This window comes from Erythrolamprus reginae, chromosome 3 (genome assembly GCF_031021105.1).
Source record: "Erythrolamprus reginae isolate rEryReg1 chromosome 3, rEryReg1.hap1, whole genome shotgun sequence".
Classification (NCBI taxonomy): Eukaryota; Metazoa; Chordata; class Lepidosauria; order Squamata; family Dipsadidae; genus Erythrolamprus; species Erythrolamprus reginae.
The window spans coordinates 223542161-223560451 of NC_091952.1; the positions used below are offsets into that span (position 1 = coordinate 223542161).

Consider the following 18291-nt stretch of genomic DNA (forward strand, 5'->3'; position numbering starts at 1 on the left):
CAATACTCTGAGGCAATACACTTAATATTCAACATTATGTATAATACATTAGACAACTTTATTGTACCATACCAATGTAGTTCTCCAGCAATAGCCTGTTATACTGATTACACAGGGTTAACTCAGTTTGCCACAAGCTAACAGCCAAGCTTTGCTCTTAAGCAATGTTGTTATTAAGCTGAATCCCAGGCAGGAATCAAGCCGAAATGACTATTTATTATTGCTCATCGTCCCATTTGCTTGCTTGTAGTTTATAGTTTCCATTTTCTCATCAGTTTGTTCTCATCAGTATTTTTTTCCTCTTAATCATTTGCCTTGCTTTATAGTAGATTGTATGCATTTTTGCTTAAATTTGGTTATTTGTTTAAAACATTTATATAGTGATTCAATTTATAACCACCTCAGGGTGACTCCCAATCGAAAATAAAAGCATTAAGTAATATAATCTCTTATCACAACCAAAAGCCTACCCACCAGGGTTGGGTCCTTCCTGGTTTGGACCAGATTGTCCGATCCCCTAATGACCCACTGGTGATGTCAGGATGGCATCATGGACTTGGTTCGGTTGATACCAGTCCGTGGCTGCCGTCATCTTTTTGGGGGGAATTTTTGGTGTTTGTTTGTTTGTTTATTTGTTTATTTTATTTATTTTATTTATTGGATTTGTATGCTGTCCCTCCCCTTTTAGTGTTTGGATGTTGTTTCCTCTACTGCAGCTTGATAAAGGACCCTCCTGCCCACCCCTAGGTTTAACTGATCTTTATTTCTTCACCCTAAGCACAGCTGATCAGCTCCTCAGCTGTGTTTTGGGCTTATTCCAGCTACTGAACAGGCATGGAAGCCAAGAATGTGCACACATGCGCAAATGGAATGTACATGTGTGCAAAAAATATTGTGATGCAAACTGGTGGTGAAATGGAATCCACCCCTGGTGCCCATCCTATTGAACTTTTAGGACAAGTAGATGTGCTTAGGGCAGTGAAGGTGAACCTTAGTTAAAAGTAATGAGATGGGAGAATTCAGAGAAATAAAACAAGCAGCGATAGAAAGCGCTCAGGCGGTAATAGTCTTGGGTTGGAAGGACGCGACAAAATGTACAATGCAAAATCGGTACAGGTACATGGTGAACCACATTCAATTTGAGATTATGGATAAAAGGATGAATTTGATTAATGAAACTGATTTGCGACAACTGATGGGACGATGGGACAAGGTATAACGATATATGGCGAGTAGGATCAAAGACCAAGCTATAAGAAACAAGTTGGAATCACTTTATAATATGTAAATAAATATTTTGCTCTTGGGTTAAAATAGTTTATACAAGAAACACTCCCGATTGGTGGTGGGGTACGAATGTTTGTCTGGTGGTGGGCACAATCACTGAGCACTTGTTATATGTTGTGTGTGTGTGTTATATTATAAAATCAATAAAAATATTTATATAAAAAAAGAACCTTTTTTTATTCAGGTGCTGAAAGAGTGTACATGCACGCTGTCACACATGCATGAGTGCCCACACCCATAATTCAATGCCTGGGGAGGGCAAAAACAGCTTCCCTCACCCCACGGAGGCCCTCTGGAGGCCAGTAACGGTCTGTTTCCCAACTTCTAATGGGTCCAGTAATATTGTGTTCCACCCTGCCCAGGCCTCAAAGGCTTCCCTTTGCATAGTCCTGCAAATTCGCAGGACGGTGTTGTACCCACCCTGACCTTCTTAGTTCAGCTGCACCTGTAGGTGGCTGCTGGACAAGGTCAGCCTATGTCAGAATAGGTTGCAATGGCTCCTCTCTGCTCAATGGAATGGCTTCTTCAAACAACAATTTAGGAGGTGCACGTAAGTCTTGCCAGCAGTGGCGTTGCTTGTAACATGGTTCGGTGGCGGTTGCTGGCTTATACCGAGCTAAAGGACGGAGGCCTATGTGAACTTTTTTTCTAGCCTAGGGACTGTTGTGACTGTCTATCTGTCCCTTAGCTGACCTATATGATGTCACAAGTGGCCATCATCCAATTCCACCTTGTAAGAGTCCAGTAACTTCAACTTTAGTGCCAGGCAACCAACCCTGCTTCCTACACTAAAAGAATGAGCAGAGCTTGTTGAATCTAAGGTCTCTCAGAAGTGTACTGTGGGGGCAAAGTGCTTCTCAACTGCTGTTCCATAAGTAGTTTGGTGGGACTCTTGTTCATCGAAGTACATGGCATCATATGTTGGGTCATTAACAACTCATCTACCATTTCCCGTAAGCTCCCTGAGCAAAGGCATCTGAGCAAAAATAGCTTCACCATCACTGTTCTATGGCATTCGATACAACTTTCATGATCAGCTGAGTAGTCAGACTTTTCAATGATTATTTTTTTTTTAAAGAGAGAAAAACAAGCTATAATATTCATTAGGAAGGGTAGATTAAGGACTTGAAATGTTTTTAAAATTTGGAAAGTTTAAGATGTGATGATTGTAACTCTCAGAATTAAACATCTAACAGGCTGGCTGATGAAATTTGGGAGTTGAAGTCCGTGCATCTTAAATTTACCAAGTTTGAAAAATATTGCCTAAAACCAAACATATTTACTCCTGAGATCATATGATAGCAGTGAAAACACACAACTGCTTTAAGGAGTTACAAGAAATTATAGGATTTTTAGATGTATTTGTTATATCATTTCTGATATGTTGTGAACCGCCCCGAGTCCTCGGGGAGGGGTGGCATACAAATCCATTTAATAAGTTTTGCCTCCCAATGACAATTCCATCTGTCCATCCATCACCCTGGGGGGGGAATTATTGACCCCCTCGGAGAGAGTCCACAACTTGGGCGTCCTCCTCGATCCACAGCTCACATTAGAGAAACATCTTTCAGCTGTGACGAGGGGGGCGTTTGCCCAGGTTCTCCTGGTGCACCAGTTGCAGCCCTATTCGGACTGGGAGTCACTGTTCACAGTCACTCATGCTCTCATCACCTCGAGGCTCGACTACTGTAATGCTCTCTACATGGGGCTACCTTTGAAAAGTGTTCGGAAACTTCAGATTGTGCAGAATACAGCTGCGAGAGCAATCATGGGCTTTCCCAAAAATGCCCATGTAACACCAACACTCCGCAGTCTGCATTGGTTGCCGATCAGTTTCCGGTCACAATTCAAAGTGTTGGTCATCACCTATAAAGCCCTTCATGGCACCGGACTAGGGTATCTACGAGACCGCCTTCTGCCGCATGAATCCCAGCGACCAGTTAGGTCCCACAGAGTGGGCCTCCTCCGGGTCCTGTCAACAAAATAATGTCACTTGGTGGGGCCCAGAGGAAAAGCCTTCTCTGTGGTGGCCCCGGCCCTCTGGAACCAACATCCCCCAGAGATTAGAATTGCCCCACCCTCCTTGCCTTTCGTAAGCTCCTTAAAACCTACCTCTGTCGTCAGGCATGGAGAAACTGAGATATTCTTTCCCCCTAGGCCTTTACAATTCATGTATGCTATGTTTGTATGTATGGATGTTTGGTTTTACAATAAGGGTTTTTTAATTGTTTTAGTATTGGATTTACATGCTGTTTTTTGTTACTGTTGTTAGCCGCCCCGAGTCTACGGAGAGGGGCGGCATACAAATCCAATAAATAAGTAAGTAAGTAAGTAAGTAAGTAAGTAAGTAAGTAAGTAAGTAAGTAAGTAAGTAAATAAAATGATATGTTCAAGCCTCTTGCATGCTCTGAAATCTCTTTTTGCTTCTGAGTCCAAATGCTGTACATACAATTTTAATATTCAGTTGACAAACTATCTGAAAAAGTTGGGAAAATAATTTTATTTATTGCATACTATTTTTGAATGCTTTTGTTTCTAAAAAGAAATAGAATTATAAATAAAACATCAGAAAGAAGCCTATATTTCATTACACGCAATTCAAGCTCTCACTTTTATCTCACTTCCCAAGAAAGAATTTCAACCAAAATTCAGGGGGCTTACATTTATGTAGACATTCACATTGCTTTCCAAGATTATATGACTGATTACTGTCTATATCAAAGTTACGGCTTTGCTTTTATAAGTAAAAGAGAGGCATTATACAAAATTATGGCTGATCTTTCCAACTAAAACCACAGTTTTAGGCTGAATAAGATTTATTTTAGTGATGTAGTAAATAATTTCTGTAGTGTAATACAAATTAGAGCATATTTTATTGTTTACAAGATGAATGACATAACAAATGGCTGAGAATTTTAATATCCTGCTTAATGTCAAGTTAGAAAATGAGATTCTTAACCTTTCACTTCATTCACAAAGATGGATGGCCATAGGGTATTAAAAATAAAACCATAATATTACAAAAGCTTTATTCAAAAAGCTGGCAGTTCTGTCTGAAAACGAATACATAAAAGATACTCTTCTGTGAAATGAAATGAAATAACCATGCATCAATTACTTACAAATCTATTCATTTTGTTATCAGGGAAAGTTATACATTCTACTAAGTTGTATTGTTAAATAATGTTCAGTTATTTCAATTTATTATATACCAAGTTGCTTGGTCACCTGGGTGGACTATTTTCTTTGGACTGGATTCAGGTATGTTTGTGGGACAAGTCTCTCATGACCAATTAAAATGTCATATCTGAAAAAATTTGAAGCTCTATACTGACATAATCAATTGGGCAATTTAATTGGTGCTCATGAGTGAGACCTCTCATCTATTGATCAGCGGGGGAGGAAAATCTTTTAATTTCCACATTAATCCTTATAAGATAATTTACCATTCCATATACAGGAGGGTAGTTTCATTGTTCAAATGTTGACTGTTCCTATGTCTAAAAGCAGCCTGATTTAACCTGATGATTCTTAGCACCCTCTGCCTTCAAGCAGGTCTTCTAGCTACTGAGGATAGTTGCCCTAGACCAGTGACGGTAAATCTATGGCACTTGTGCCACAGGTGGCACGCAGAACCATATCTGCTGGCACGCGAGCTGTTGCTCTAGCTCAGCTCCAATGTGCATGTGCGTGCCGGCCAGTTGATTTTTGGCTCTCCCAGAGGCTCTGGGAGGTCATTTTCAGCTTCCAGAGAGTCTCCAGAGGGATGGGGGAAGGCATTTTTGCCCTCCCCAGTCTCTAGAGAAGCCTCTGGAGCCTGGGGAGGGCAAAAAAACAAGGCTACCAGGCCCACAAGCAGTTGGGAAATGGGCTGTTTCAGGCCTCCAGAGGGCCTCCATGGAGGGCCATTTGCACCGTCCCCGGTATTAAATTATGGGTGTGGGCACTCGCAAATGCGTAATAGCACACGCACATGTGTGTTGGATTTCTATGTTATTTATGGTTATAAGTGATGTTCTTCATTTCGTACAGCAGAGACTCTTCATAGCTGAACCGTGGTACAGATACAATGACTCCAATATAAATCTTACACTTTTATTTCTTCTTTTCTCATTGAACTGGTTTCATATTTACACAAATAAACAACTTGACAGTATAACTATATTTCTCTATACATCTGCTCTCTATGATGCAGATTCACCAACAGTCAGCATAGGAATCCCCAGAATTCTATCTTCCAACTGCCCAAAATTGATTTACATACCAATATGCAAATTAGCTCCTCTCAACATTCCATCTCCTTTTCCCATGCACCCGAGGAATAAAAGGTTTGCCATCACTGCCCTAGAGCCTCCAGGGAATGAGGACTGTGTTTGGGATTGTATTGGCATGTGGAAGGATCCCAATGCCCAAGAGAAATACATTACTTTGAAGAAACGTCAGAATAATATGTTGCCTAGAATTTGATCCAACTTATCATTTGTTTGCATGTTGAGAGTCAAATGAAAGTCAACAAAATTCTACCATCTATCAATCTGCTCATTGTATTTTAGATGTGATTTGCATGCAAGTTCCTTGTATATATTGTCTTTTCTATAGGAAATGTAATTCAATTATGAAGTCAAAGAAATATCCCATATTGGATCAGTTGTATTCTATGCATTAGACCTTAGTCCAATGTTGAAATGTTTGAGTTATCTTGATCTTTGTATAGCTCTAAGGGAAGCAGATATAATGATAAAGACGCCATACAAATATATTATCCAGCAAACCAGACAACCAATAGAACACTTATCCTATTATATTTCTATAAATATATTTTCTAAAAAAAGTTAAAAGACTCTGTGTACCCTAGAAGCACAATTTTTAAAATATTCCCATAATCTTTTTTTTTAAAAATCACAGCTAGTTCAAGAAAATATAAAATTAGAATATGTGTTTTGAAGCTAATATCTTCTGTTTAATTTTGAAAACCTCCACCAAAATATCCCACAAAATTCATTTAAAATTATGATCCTGTTGAATTTTGGAAATTATTCAAAAAAATATGCCAGATCATTATTGTGGCCCATTCAATAGATTTGCTTTGATTGTCCTTAATTGTCTTTGAATATTAACTGAAGTCTATTTAAAATCAAAGTAAGTGCCATACGGATGCATCTTAAAACAAACAAAAATTGAACCAACCCCAAAATATCAATAACAAAAACCCTTCAAACACCTGGAAAGCCTTTCTTTTAACACTGTCCTCCACTCAGAATGTATCAAGGCAACCACAATACAATGACAAATATCTTTTATAAAGTGTCTGATCTAATTATAAAGTTAAATTACAGGGTCCTTATCCAAAAAACCACAATAATAGCAATAAGCGTGGAAATGGCTGCATTCCCAACCAAATCATCCCTATTAGCTTCTATTCATAACTTGAATTATGCCTTTTTTATCTCTCCATTACATTCAGTACTTACTTAGCATTACATTTTTGAAGCATTGCAACTTCCTGCTGACATTAATTCATTCTTCAAAATAGAACATTCCAGCCTTTTCTCTGTTAAACATGTAAGCCGTTCAAATGTCTTCCTTGAACTTGGAAAGAGCAAGAAAGCTCAGAAGCTGCATGAGAGCTGGTTTTTGAAAAAGCAAAGGTGCATTCTCTTGCTCTAATAATATTTAAAAAAAGAAAAGAAAAGAAGAATGGCCGCCTACCTTGAAAACAAACATTTCATGCCGGAGAATGGCTAGAGTATTGAAATTTCCTTCACAGATATTGGGTTTGGCACCAGGGTAGGAGGGCTTATCCCCTGTGGGTGGCCGAGGAGCTTTGGCCCTGTCATTCTTCCTAGGATCAGCTGGAGGGACAGAACGATGTGGAGGTACTGTTGGCAAGGGTCTTGTTGGTGGTGGGATTCTGTCAGGTGGACCTTTAAAGGAGAAAGAAAACTCTCATAAGATTAATATACATCAGTTGTATAATATTGGGTTTTATGAACCAATTTTATGAAATAACATAATTCAATTTATTAGATTTGTATGCCGCCCCTCTCCAAAGACTCGGAGAATGTGATGACATAATTTTTCATTAGCAAGTTAAATGATCAGAGAACTGATGAGTTATTTTGGATGGTGACAAAAAGCATTATATTGGATTAGAAAGGGTGCAGTAATATTTTTACTGCAGAGATTCTGTGGTATCTTGCAGTAATATATTGTACTGTTCATTGGTAAGCTAGTGGCTGTTGATAAGTGTGTGTGTGTGTGTGTGTGTGTGTGTGTCAAAGTTTCCATTCATTTTCATTATCAACAAAAATATGTTACTTATATACATATATAAATACATTTTGTGTGTGTGTGTGTGTGTGTGTGTGTGTGTGTGTGAGAGAGAGAGAGAGAGAGAGAGAGAGAGAGAGAGAGAGAGAGAGATTTCCTTCAATATACCAAGGTGACTCGACAAAAAAATCACACATAACCCTCCCCTGGTAAAAGCTAATACAGGAGATGAGCCTGTAGCCTAGAGACTAAGGACACTGCCTTACAAGGCAGAGCCCCAGGTTCAAATCCCAGCAAGGGTTTGGCTACCTGATGAAGGCAAATAAGCCCAAAATAGATCTATAGTAGTCTCCCTTTCTTTTTGTTATCAGCAAAAATATGTTACACACACCAACACACGCACACACGCACACACACACATCTTCTAAGTTTGTATTTTAGTTTTTGCATTTAGTTTTGTTTCTTTTTTTTAAGATAAATTATTTTGTTACAAAAATAAAGATACTAAAAATATATTTTTTAATTATTTTGCATTCTAACAACGGTGGAGGTTAACTGTGTTCTTAACTTTTTTAGTATTTACTTATAAGTAAACTTAATTACCAAGTAATTAAGAAAATATATTAAGCATTAATCTGTGCTAACATACAAAAAAATTGAAAGTGATTGACTATATAATTATTATAACATAACATATAAAGCAACATATAGTTATAAAAATTAACTATGTTAGTTTTTTAAATGCTTTTAAAAAGTGATTTAGTTCATTAGAATGGATTTGAGGTTGGTCTACAAATTAAAATATCAAATAGAACAGCTAATAAGAACACAAGATGTGCATATAAACAAGCAGTACTTCCCAACAATTTCGTTAGATACAAGATAGATAGAATATTTTTCTCTTTAGCAGTAATATGTAGCTGTTCAGATCCAAAATAGAAAAGGTGATTATATCCAAATAAATACACATCTATTCTTTGGTCAATGAATTAAACATGAATGTTCTGTCACATTATTTTAAGATTATAATTATCAATGGTTTAAGTGGTTTAGGGTGCTCTTTGCCAGAATAACTGCTAAAAATATGCTTTGTTATAATAATAAGCTAGAAATAGACTATCTGTAAATAACAAAGTAATTTGGAAGGATCAAACTTTAATATTTTTCTTGCTTCTGATGTGGTCTTCTTAGTGACATTGGACTATCCATATAAAAACAGAATGGTAAATGAATTGTTTCTTTGACAGATCTAATAAAACTTTTTTCATCTTTCCTCATATCACATGCAAATCATGATGTCAAGTGAAGACTGTGTTTTCTTAATATCTGATATTCTAGATGTAGAGAATAGTCAATAAAGGTGTTCGGGTTTGGCAAGTTCGGACGAACTTCGCGTAAAGTTTGGCCGAACCCGAACTGAACCCGAACTTGAATTCCGAACGCTACATGACGTCAAAGCTCTGCCCCCGAAATCCCATCATTTTTTATTTTTACAGATTTTTTATTTTTATTTATACGAAAAAGGACGCCGTAGTGGCGCTGCAAGCAAAGGGAGGACCGCCCTTTGCTTGCAGCACCACTTCCGTGTCCTTTTTCATAAAAATAACAATGTTTATTTTTACGTGAAAAGACCTCCCTTTGAAGGAGCTGGGGAATCCCTCCCACGAAGAGATTCCAGGGGTGGAGCTTTGACATCACGTATACCGGCAGGTTGCTAAGGACGCCAAGGTGATCACTTCCTGGATTCCATGGAATCCAGGAAGTGATCACCTTGGCATCCTTAACAACCTGCCAGTATATGTGACATCAAAGCTCCGCCCCTGGAATCTCTTCATGGGAGGGATTCCCCAGCTCCTTTTGTGCCTCCCTCCCATCCTCCTGACTGGCCAACAGGTGTTCCCCTTCCTCCACAGCCACCAGCGCCCGCCTCCTCCTCCTCTTCTCAGCAGAGAACAGCCGGGCAGTGGCTTTCGCGGTGTTCAGCACGAACGCCGAACAAAAGCACAATTTTTTTTTAAAAAAAACGGGTTTGGGTCCGGTATGCCGAACACCACAAAATTCAGTACAGTCCCGAATTGTGCGGGTTCAGTTCACCCAACAGTAGTCAATAATATTTGGTGATACCTATAAGATTCACTGCTTGTGTACAAGAAGTACGTATACTGTATAGTCTTTTAAAGACATTAATTAAATTCAGTTTGCATGATAAAATTATAATGATTAAAAATGCAAAAAAAATTCATTTGAGCAATGTTTAATGTAAATAATAAGTGGCAGTTAGTTTTAGAGCTTATCATTGACATGACATCAGAGGAATTGCGGCAGGCAATATTCAGTTTAAAAATTTGGAATTCAAAAGAAAATGTGCACACATACAATTTGTTTAGCAAAATCATGTCTAACTCCCAAGGCCCACAAATGTTCAAAAATTAGCTTACAGCTGTTAGAAATTGGTATTTAGTATCAAAGAAAAATAGAAACATTGTCAAGACTTTTCTATCTAGGTGATCAACTCATAAGTGTTTCATGGGAAACACCTCCGATGAACAAACCCTACACAGGAGAAATAGAACCATCTCGCTCTCTCTGCAGAAAAGTAGAATATGCTTTTATACAGAGAGGGGTGGCATACAAATCCAATAAATTATTATTATTATTATTATTATTATTATTATTATTATTATTATTATTATTATTATATGCAATAAAAAACTGAGCTACTGGTACATTATTGCTGTTATAATTTCATCAGTCCCAATTTCATCAGTCTTATTAACAGTTGTAGCAATTACAAGCAACCTTATCCAACTGTAAGAAAATTCACTTCTTTGCTCTAAGCAGTTTCCAGTCTAAATATATCCAAAGATCCCAGACCAATCAAACAAAAAATAAATCAAAGCAACAAGAAGCCATAGGAATTAGAGGGACCCTGTTGTTTCAATAAACAAACTTAAAGAGAGTAAAAAGTCAGTCGTTAGTAAAAAGACAAAAATATTAAAATGTAACAAAGAGCAAATAAAAAAGGGATAGTTGTCATCTTAAGTTGAGTTGAAAGCTTGTGTATAACATTCCCAAAGGTACTTTAACCAAAAGGCAACTGGACTTCCTTGTTTGGTTTTTTCTTTGAAAATGCTTAGTTTCTAATATTTTCAAAGAAACAAGCCAAGAAAGGTTTGTTAGGTTGTTTGTTTTCGAAAAAAAAGTATCTTTGGGACAATCATGACCTAGATGATTGAGAATCTCCATGGATGCTTGAACTACAATGTTCCTTTTGCTGTAAACTGTTTAAACTTAAATTGTTTAAAATATTCTTGGTAAAATAGTCAGGACATTTAGAATTCTTTGGACGAAATCGAAAAACTAAAGAAATCACCGATCCCCCAAAATATGATTTTTACAGCTAGACTTTTTCAAAGATTTAGTGACATTTTTCATATTTTACAGCAAACAGGCTACTGTAAAATATGGAATAGATTTTTTTGAAAGAGAAAATACTTAATGAATCTCAGTTTTCTTATACAGTGGTACCTCATCTTACGAACGCCTCTTCTAACGAACTTTTCAAGAAACGAACCCAGTGCTTAAGATTTTTTTGCCTCTTCTTCCGAACTATTTTCACCTTACGAACCCAAGCAGCTGCTGCTTGGATGAAGGGATTTCTTCCCCCCCCCTTTTTTGAAGAAAGAAAAGGGAGGGGCTGCTTGGAGTAGGAAAGATTTTGCAGCAAACAACATGCTTGCAAAGGCACTGAAAGGGTGTCTTTTTAAGAAAGAAAAGGGAGGGGCAGCTTGGGGGAGGAAAGATTTTGCAGAGAACAACGTGCTTGCAAAGGCACTGAAACGGTGTCTTTTGAAGAAAGAAAAGGGAGGGGCGCCCCCCTTGCCTTTCTTCCTTCCCACTCACCCTTTAGCCTAACCTTGCTTCTTCCACCCGCCCCCTTTAGCTGCTCCTCCCTGCCCTCTGTTTGCCTCCCTTATAAAGTTTGGGATTTTCCTGAAGGATTTGCATGCATTATTTGCTTTTACATTGATTCCTATGGGAAACATTGTTTCATCTTACGAACTTTTCACCTTACGAACCTCCTCCTGGAACCAATTAACTTTGCCAGCCCCCCCCGAACCTGGGTTCGGGGTTCGGGGGGGTGCTGGGAAGTCCCCCAGGCTGGCTGCGACCTTTTAAAAGAGCCGCGCCGCTTCCCATCTGTCTCCTGAAGCCGAACGCGGAAGTTCGGCTTCGCCGTTCAGCTTCAGGAGACAGATGGGAAGCGGCGCGGCTCTTTTAAAAGGTCGCAGCCGGCCTGGGGGGCTTCCCAGCACCCCCCCAAACCCTGAACCCGGGTTCAGGGGGTGCTGGGAAGCCCCCCAGGCCGGCTGTCACCTTTTAAAACAGCCGCTCGGCTTCCCAGCAGTCGCCGAAAGCCATTTTTTTGCGGGGTTTTTTTTTGGTTGCACGGATTAATTGACTTTACATTGTTTCCTATGGGAAACAATGTTTCGTCTTACGAACCTTTCGTCTTACGAACCTCCTCCTTGCACCAATTAAGTTCGTATCATGAGGTATTACTGTATCTCCCACTAGAACTTCAAGCCACATCACCTAGCTGATCCTCACACACACACACACACACACACACACACCAAGGAAATAACAAACAATTTGACCTGGCTAATTACTTCAATGAGAAAATATCACAAAAATCCCAGGACTAGACTAGATTGAACTAAACTGTCTAGGCTTAAAGTGATGGAAACTAGTTTCTGACATGAAAAATTGACATGAAAACTACAGGAATAGGTAGAGAGAATCATAAGAACACAAGGAGCTTTTTAAAAAGAGCATACCGTATATCTTTTGGATTCCCTGTAAATCATCATTAGGTAGTTTGAAATTGTCAGTTTCCATGTATTGGTAAAATGGAGCCATAATGGCAGTCGGATCGTTTGAATGCTCCAATCCAAGGGCATGTCCCAGTTCGTGAACTGCTACTAGAAACAAATCATTCCCTGGAGGAAAGGAAAAAATAGTGTATATAATATTTGTATCTCCACTTAGCAATTTACATAAAAGCATAATTTAAGTTTCACTCTGGTTTTTCCAAAATTTCAGGATAGGCCTCTATATACTGTACATGTTACACTGTGGGGAATCCTTAAACAGAAGAGAACTCTAAACATGTCCTTTTAAACAATTTATAGCTTTTTAAAAAAGAAAGAAATGCACTTGGAGCTGAGGTATAACCCCCCCCCCCCCCCCCCAAATTTCAATGATTCTAAAAAGGTGGCTTCTATATTCAGAATTTTTCAAAGATTTTGTGAGGATTTTTTCCATTTTCCATTTGGCAACAAATAAGTTATTGTAAATATGGAATAGAAATATAAACGTGTTTCTAAAGCAGAGAAGTAAACAAAGAGCTGACTGGACCTCAATTGTCCCCATGTATATATGGTTACATATTTTACCAGATATTACTAGATTTACCTGGACATGTATCCTTCATATCTTGAATAGCACATTGTTTTACTGCATATTTTACTACTACTTCATATGTTCTTTTAATCTACATTTATGCAGCAGTCATTTCGATTGCAGATTTAGAATTATTGTAACCTTTGATCTCAAGTCTAGTATTTCTGATGAATAATTCCAAGTTTCCTAGACCTTTCCAGGCAACAATAATCCATTTTCATCAATGTCTATGCCAGATAGCAGACCTGACCTTTGCCAAATAAGGGACAGATGGAAACCAGCCCTCCTAACCAAAAAGAGATCTGGGCAGTTTATTTCACAGGGTAGGCAAAAAAGGTTCACAAATGGTTGAACATTTATTCTATAAATAGGATTTGTTCTTGTAACACAGCAGTTGGTAGACTTTTCATTATGGCTTTCTATTTTTCTCAAATTAACAACAACAAAATGAATATTGGAAATTGAACAAAATGAACAAAATGAATATTGGAAATTCTTGGGTTGCAAGATTGACAAGATCTTAATAAATATCATTGGAGAAAACTAAATCTTTCTTCTTTGGAATTGGCCAAGGAGCCTCAAGGACCAGGTGGTTCCAATGTGGACTCCAGAATTCCAGAAACAGAACAGAATTCTATCTTTCCACTGGATAAGTTTAACAATCAAAATAATATATAAACAAAATATTTTAAAAATCTGATAACTGTGCACTATTATTATTGCCAGTTCTACTTTCTCTAAGAAGATATTCACACATACAAAGCAACTTGTGTCAATAAAGCTGACTTTAATCTACTTTATATTCATTTCTATTAAAACTTTACAGTTTTAGTGTATTACAGCTTTCTAGAAAATATCATAATCTAGTATTTCAGGTACCATAATAGGACAAAAAAAGACAGTAACACAACTAAGCCTATTCTCAAGACTATATAGAAGAGTCAATTTGATATAGTGGCATATTTGTTAAAGGCACTAAACTAAAAAAAAAAAGCAGACTGTGAGTTCTAGACTTACTTTATAGATAAAGCCAGATGGCTAACTTTGACTATATATTCCTTTTCAGTTGTAGGAAGAAGGCAATAGCAAACCACTTCCATGAATCTCACTAAAGAAACTACAGGAATTTATCAAGGCAGTCACCAGGAGTGAGTGAGTGAGTGAGTGAGTGAGTGAGTGAGTGAGTGAGTGAGTGAGTGAGTTAGTTAGTTAGTTAGGTAGGTAGTTATGTATGCATGTATGTATGTATGTATGTATGTATGTATGTATGTATGTATGTATGATTTGTTTATTTATTTGTTTATTTGTTTATTTATTTATTGGATTTGTATGCCGCCCCTCCCCAGAGACTCGGGGCGGCTAACAGAAATAATAAAACAGCATATAATAATAATCCAATACTAAGAACAGTTAAAAACCCATTATTATAAAAACCAAACATACATACAGATATACCATGCATAAAATTGTAAAGGCCTAGGGGGAAAGAGTATCTCAATTCCCCCATGCCTGGCGGAAGAGGTGGGTTTTAAGCAGCTTACAAAAGGCAAGGAGGGTGGGGGCAATTCTAATCTCTGGGGGGAGTTGGTTCCAGAGGGCCGGGGCCGCCACAGAGAAGGCTCTCCCCCTGGGTCCCACCAAACGACATTGTTTAGTTGACAGGACTCGGAGAAGACCTAACTGGTCGCTGGGATTCGTGCAGCAGAAGGCAGTCCCTGAGATAATCTGGTCCGGTGCCATGAAGGGCTTTATAGGTCATAACCAACACTTTGGTTAATACTGTCTGAACTCAATATTTCAAACATTGATATTTCAAACATTTACCTTATCTCTTTTTCCTCATATAAAATAAAAGCCAATTTAATTTACTTGGACATTGTGCTAACCTTTTTTGTACTTTATCTGAGTCTGAGCATCTTCATAAATCAAACAAACTGAAGATCACTGGTGGGTTGCTACTATCTTTACAAATGGTTCGCTGAATGTGCGCTTCACTGCATGCATGTGCACAATTTGGAGGAAATAGAATTTGTGCGTTGCAAACCAGGAAAGGGGCAAGGAAAGTAGCTGTGGAGTAGCAACTCAATTTTCCGCCCCTTATCAACTGGGCTTCGGAAGCAGAGATAAGATATAGAGAACTAGCTCGCTCTTGGCTTGGAGTCAGAGCTAATGGTTCAGGTGAACAGGTCTGAATCGGTAGCAACTCATCACTGCTGAAGATGATAAAAATTATTGATGTTTTAATTAATATAATATAATATAATATAATATAAAATCTAATCTAATCTAATCTAATCTAATCTAATATAATATATTATAATATAATATAATATAATATAATATAATATAATATAATATAATATAATATAATATAATATAATATAATATAATATAATATAATATAATATAATATAATATAATATAATATAATATAATATAATATAATATATTCCTGTCTTTCGTAAACTACTTAAGACTCACTTATACCGCCAGGCATGGGGGAGTTGAGACACTTTTTCCCCAGGCTATTTTTATACTTTGTTCTATGTTTGGTATGAATGTTGCTGTTTGGTTTTTAAGTAATGATAGGGTTTTATATGTTTTTAATATTAGATTTGTTCCACTGTTATATTGTTTTTATTGATGTTGTGAGCCGCCCCGAGTCTTCGGAGAGGGGCGGCATACATAGAAACATAGAAACATAGAAGTCTGACGGCAGAAAAAGACCCCATGGTCCATCTAGTCTGCCCTTATACTATTTTCTGTATTTTATCTTAGGATGGATATATGTTTATCCCAGGCATGTTTAAATTCAGTTACTGTGGATTTATCTACCACGTCTGCTGGAAGTTTGTTCCAAGGATCTACTACTCTTTCAGTAAAATAATATTTTCTCATGTTGCTTTTGATCTTTCCCCCAACTAACCTCAGATTGTGTCCCCTTGTTCTTGTGTTCACTTTCCTATTAAAAACACTTCCCTCCTGGACCTTATTTAACCCTTTAATATATTTAAATGTTTCGATCATGTCCCCCCTTTTCCTTCTGTCCTCCAGACTATACAGATTGAGTTCATTAAGTCTTTCCTGATACGTTTTATACTTAAGACCTTCCACCATTCTTGTAGCCCGTCTTTGGACCCGTTCAATTTTGTCAATATCTTTTTGTAGGTGAGGTCTCCAGAACTGAACACAGTATTCCAAATGTGGTCTCACCAGCATTCTATATAGTGGGATCATAATCTCCCTCTTCCTGCTTGTTATACCTCTAGCTATGCAGCCAAGCATCCTACTTGCTTTCCCTACCGCCTGACTGCACTGTTCACCCATTTTGAGACTGTCAGAAATCACTACGCCTAAATCCTTTTCTTTTGAAGTATTTGCTAACACAGAACTGCCAATACAATAGTCAGATTGAGGATTCCTTTTCCCCAAGTGCATTATTTTACATTTGGAAACATTAAACTGCAGTTTCCATTGCTTTGACCATTTATCTAGTAAAGCTAAATCATTTACCATATTGCCGACGCCTCCAGGAATATCAACCCTATTGCACACTTTAGAGTCATCGGCAAATAGGCAAACCTTCCCTACCAGACCTTCCCCTATGTCACTCACAAACATATTAAAAAGAATAGGACCCAGAACAGACCCTTGTGGCACACCGCTTGTAACCTGACTCTGCTCAGAATACTTGCCATTCACAACAACCCTCTGGTGTCTATGCTTCAGCCAGCTGCAAATCCATTGAACTATCCAGGGATTAAGTCCAATCTTCACTAATTTATCTATCAGCTCTTTATGTGGAACCGTATCAAAGGCTTTGCTGAAGTCCAGGTAGGCAATATCCACGGCACCACCTTCATCCAACACCTTTGTGACATAGTCAAAGAAATCAATGAGATTAGTCTGACATGATTTGCCTTCAGTAAAGCCATGCTGATTTGGGTCCAATAAGTTATTGTTTTTTAGGTGCTGATTTATCCTCTTTTTCAGTAGAGTCTCCATCATTTTAACGACAACTGATGTCAAGCTAACTGGCCTGTAGTTACCAGCTTCTTCTCTACTGCCCTTCTTGTGGATAGGCACAACACTTGCCATTCTCCAATCCTCAGGAACATCTCCTGTTAACAAGGATTGGTTAAACAAATCAGTCAGGGGGGTAGCAATGACAGATCTGAGTTCTTTAAGAACTCTGGGGTGGATGCCATCTGGACCCATTGCCTTATTTATCTTTAATCGTTCAAGTTCTTTTAAGACATCGGCTTCTAAGATCACTGGAGCTGAATCCGTACAGCTGGAAGCAATGCTATATCCCTCTATAGTATTATTTTGTAAGGTGTCCTTTGAGAAAACTGAACAGAAGTAGCTATTGAAATGGTCAGCGATCTCCTTATTCCCATTAATGCATGTATTTTTCCCGGTACTAAGCTTCGTGATGCCGCAGTTTTTCTTCTTCTTATCACTAATATATCTGAAGAAGGTTTTATCCCCCTTCTTTAGAGATTTGGCAATTTCTTCCTCTTTTGAGGCTTTAGCAGCATATATTATCTGTTTCGCCTCCTTCTGTCTCATTTTATACACCTCCCTATCAGCTATACTTCCAGACTCTTTATACCTCCTATAGGCAGCCTTTTTTTCATTGACTATAGTCCTTACATCATTGCTAAACAAATCTAATAATATAATATAATATACTGTAATATAATATAATATAATATAATATAATATAAAATATAATATAATATAATATAATATAATATAATATAATATAATATAATATAATATAATATAATATAATATAATATAATATAATATAATATAATATAATATAATATAATATAATATAATATAATATAATATAATATAATATAATATAATATAATATAATATAATATAATATAATATAATATAATATAATATAATATAATATAATATAATAATTAATATAATATAATTATATTATATATAATATATAATATATAATATAATAGTAGCATTGGCATCCAAATCAAACTTTACCCAAAACTGATCTGCTAACATATTCTAAAATATTTCTTGCATTGTGTGAAGTGTTTTCAGAAGAGATTATTGGAGATTACTACTCAGCTGTCACACACAAAAATCTGTTTGAACTATTCTTTGGGTTTTCAAGTGACCAGCTACTGTCATACTTTTTGTTAAAAGTAACAAAACTAATCATTAAGATCCACAGTTATTTTGGTATTTGGATTTCTGAAGCTTTCTGAAAGCTATTAGAGTTGGGTCAAT

General features: G+C 37.2%; 1 protein-coding gene across 2 annotated transcripts in view; it reads right to left on the minus strand.

Moving 5' to 3' along the window:
* The window catches only part of MMP16 (matrix metallopeptidase 16), a 182202-nt gene that overhangs the window by 55778 nt on the left and 108133 nt on the right, over positions 1-18291 (minus strand). For both annotated transcript variants that reach the window (XM_070748012.1, XM_070748013.1), the window contains 2 exons: positions 12399-12560; positions 6997-7211 (listed from right to left, as the gene is read on the minus strand). In XM_070748012.1, coding sequence (XP_070604113.1) covers positions 6997-7211; positions 12399-12560 — 377 coding nt within the window. The remainder of the gene's footprint in view (positions 1-6996; positions 7212-12398; positions 12561-18291) is intronic.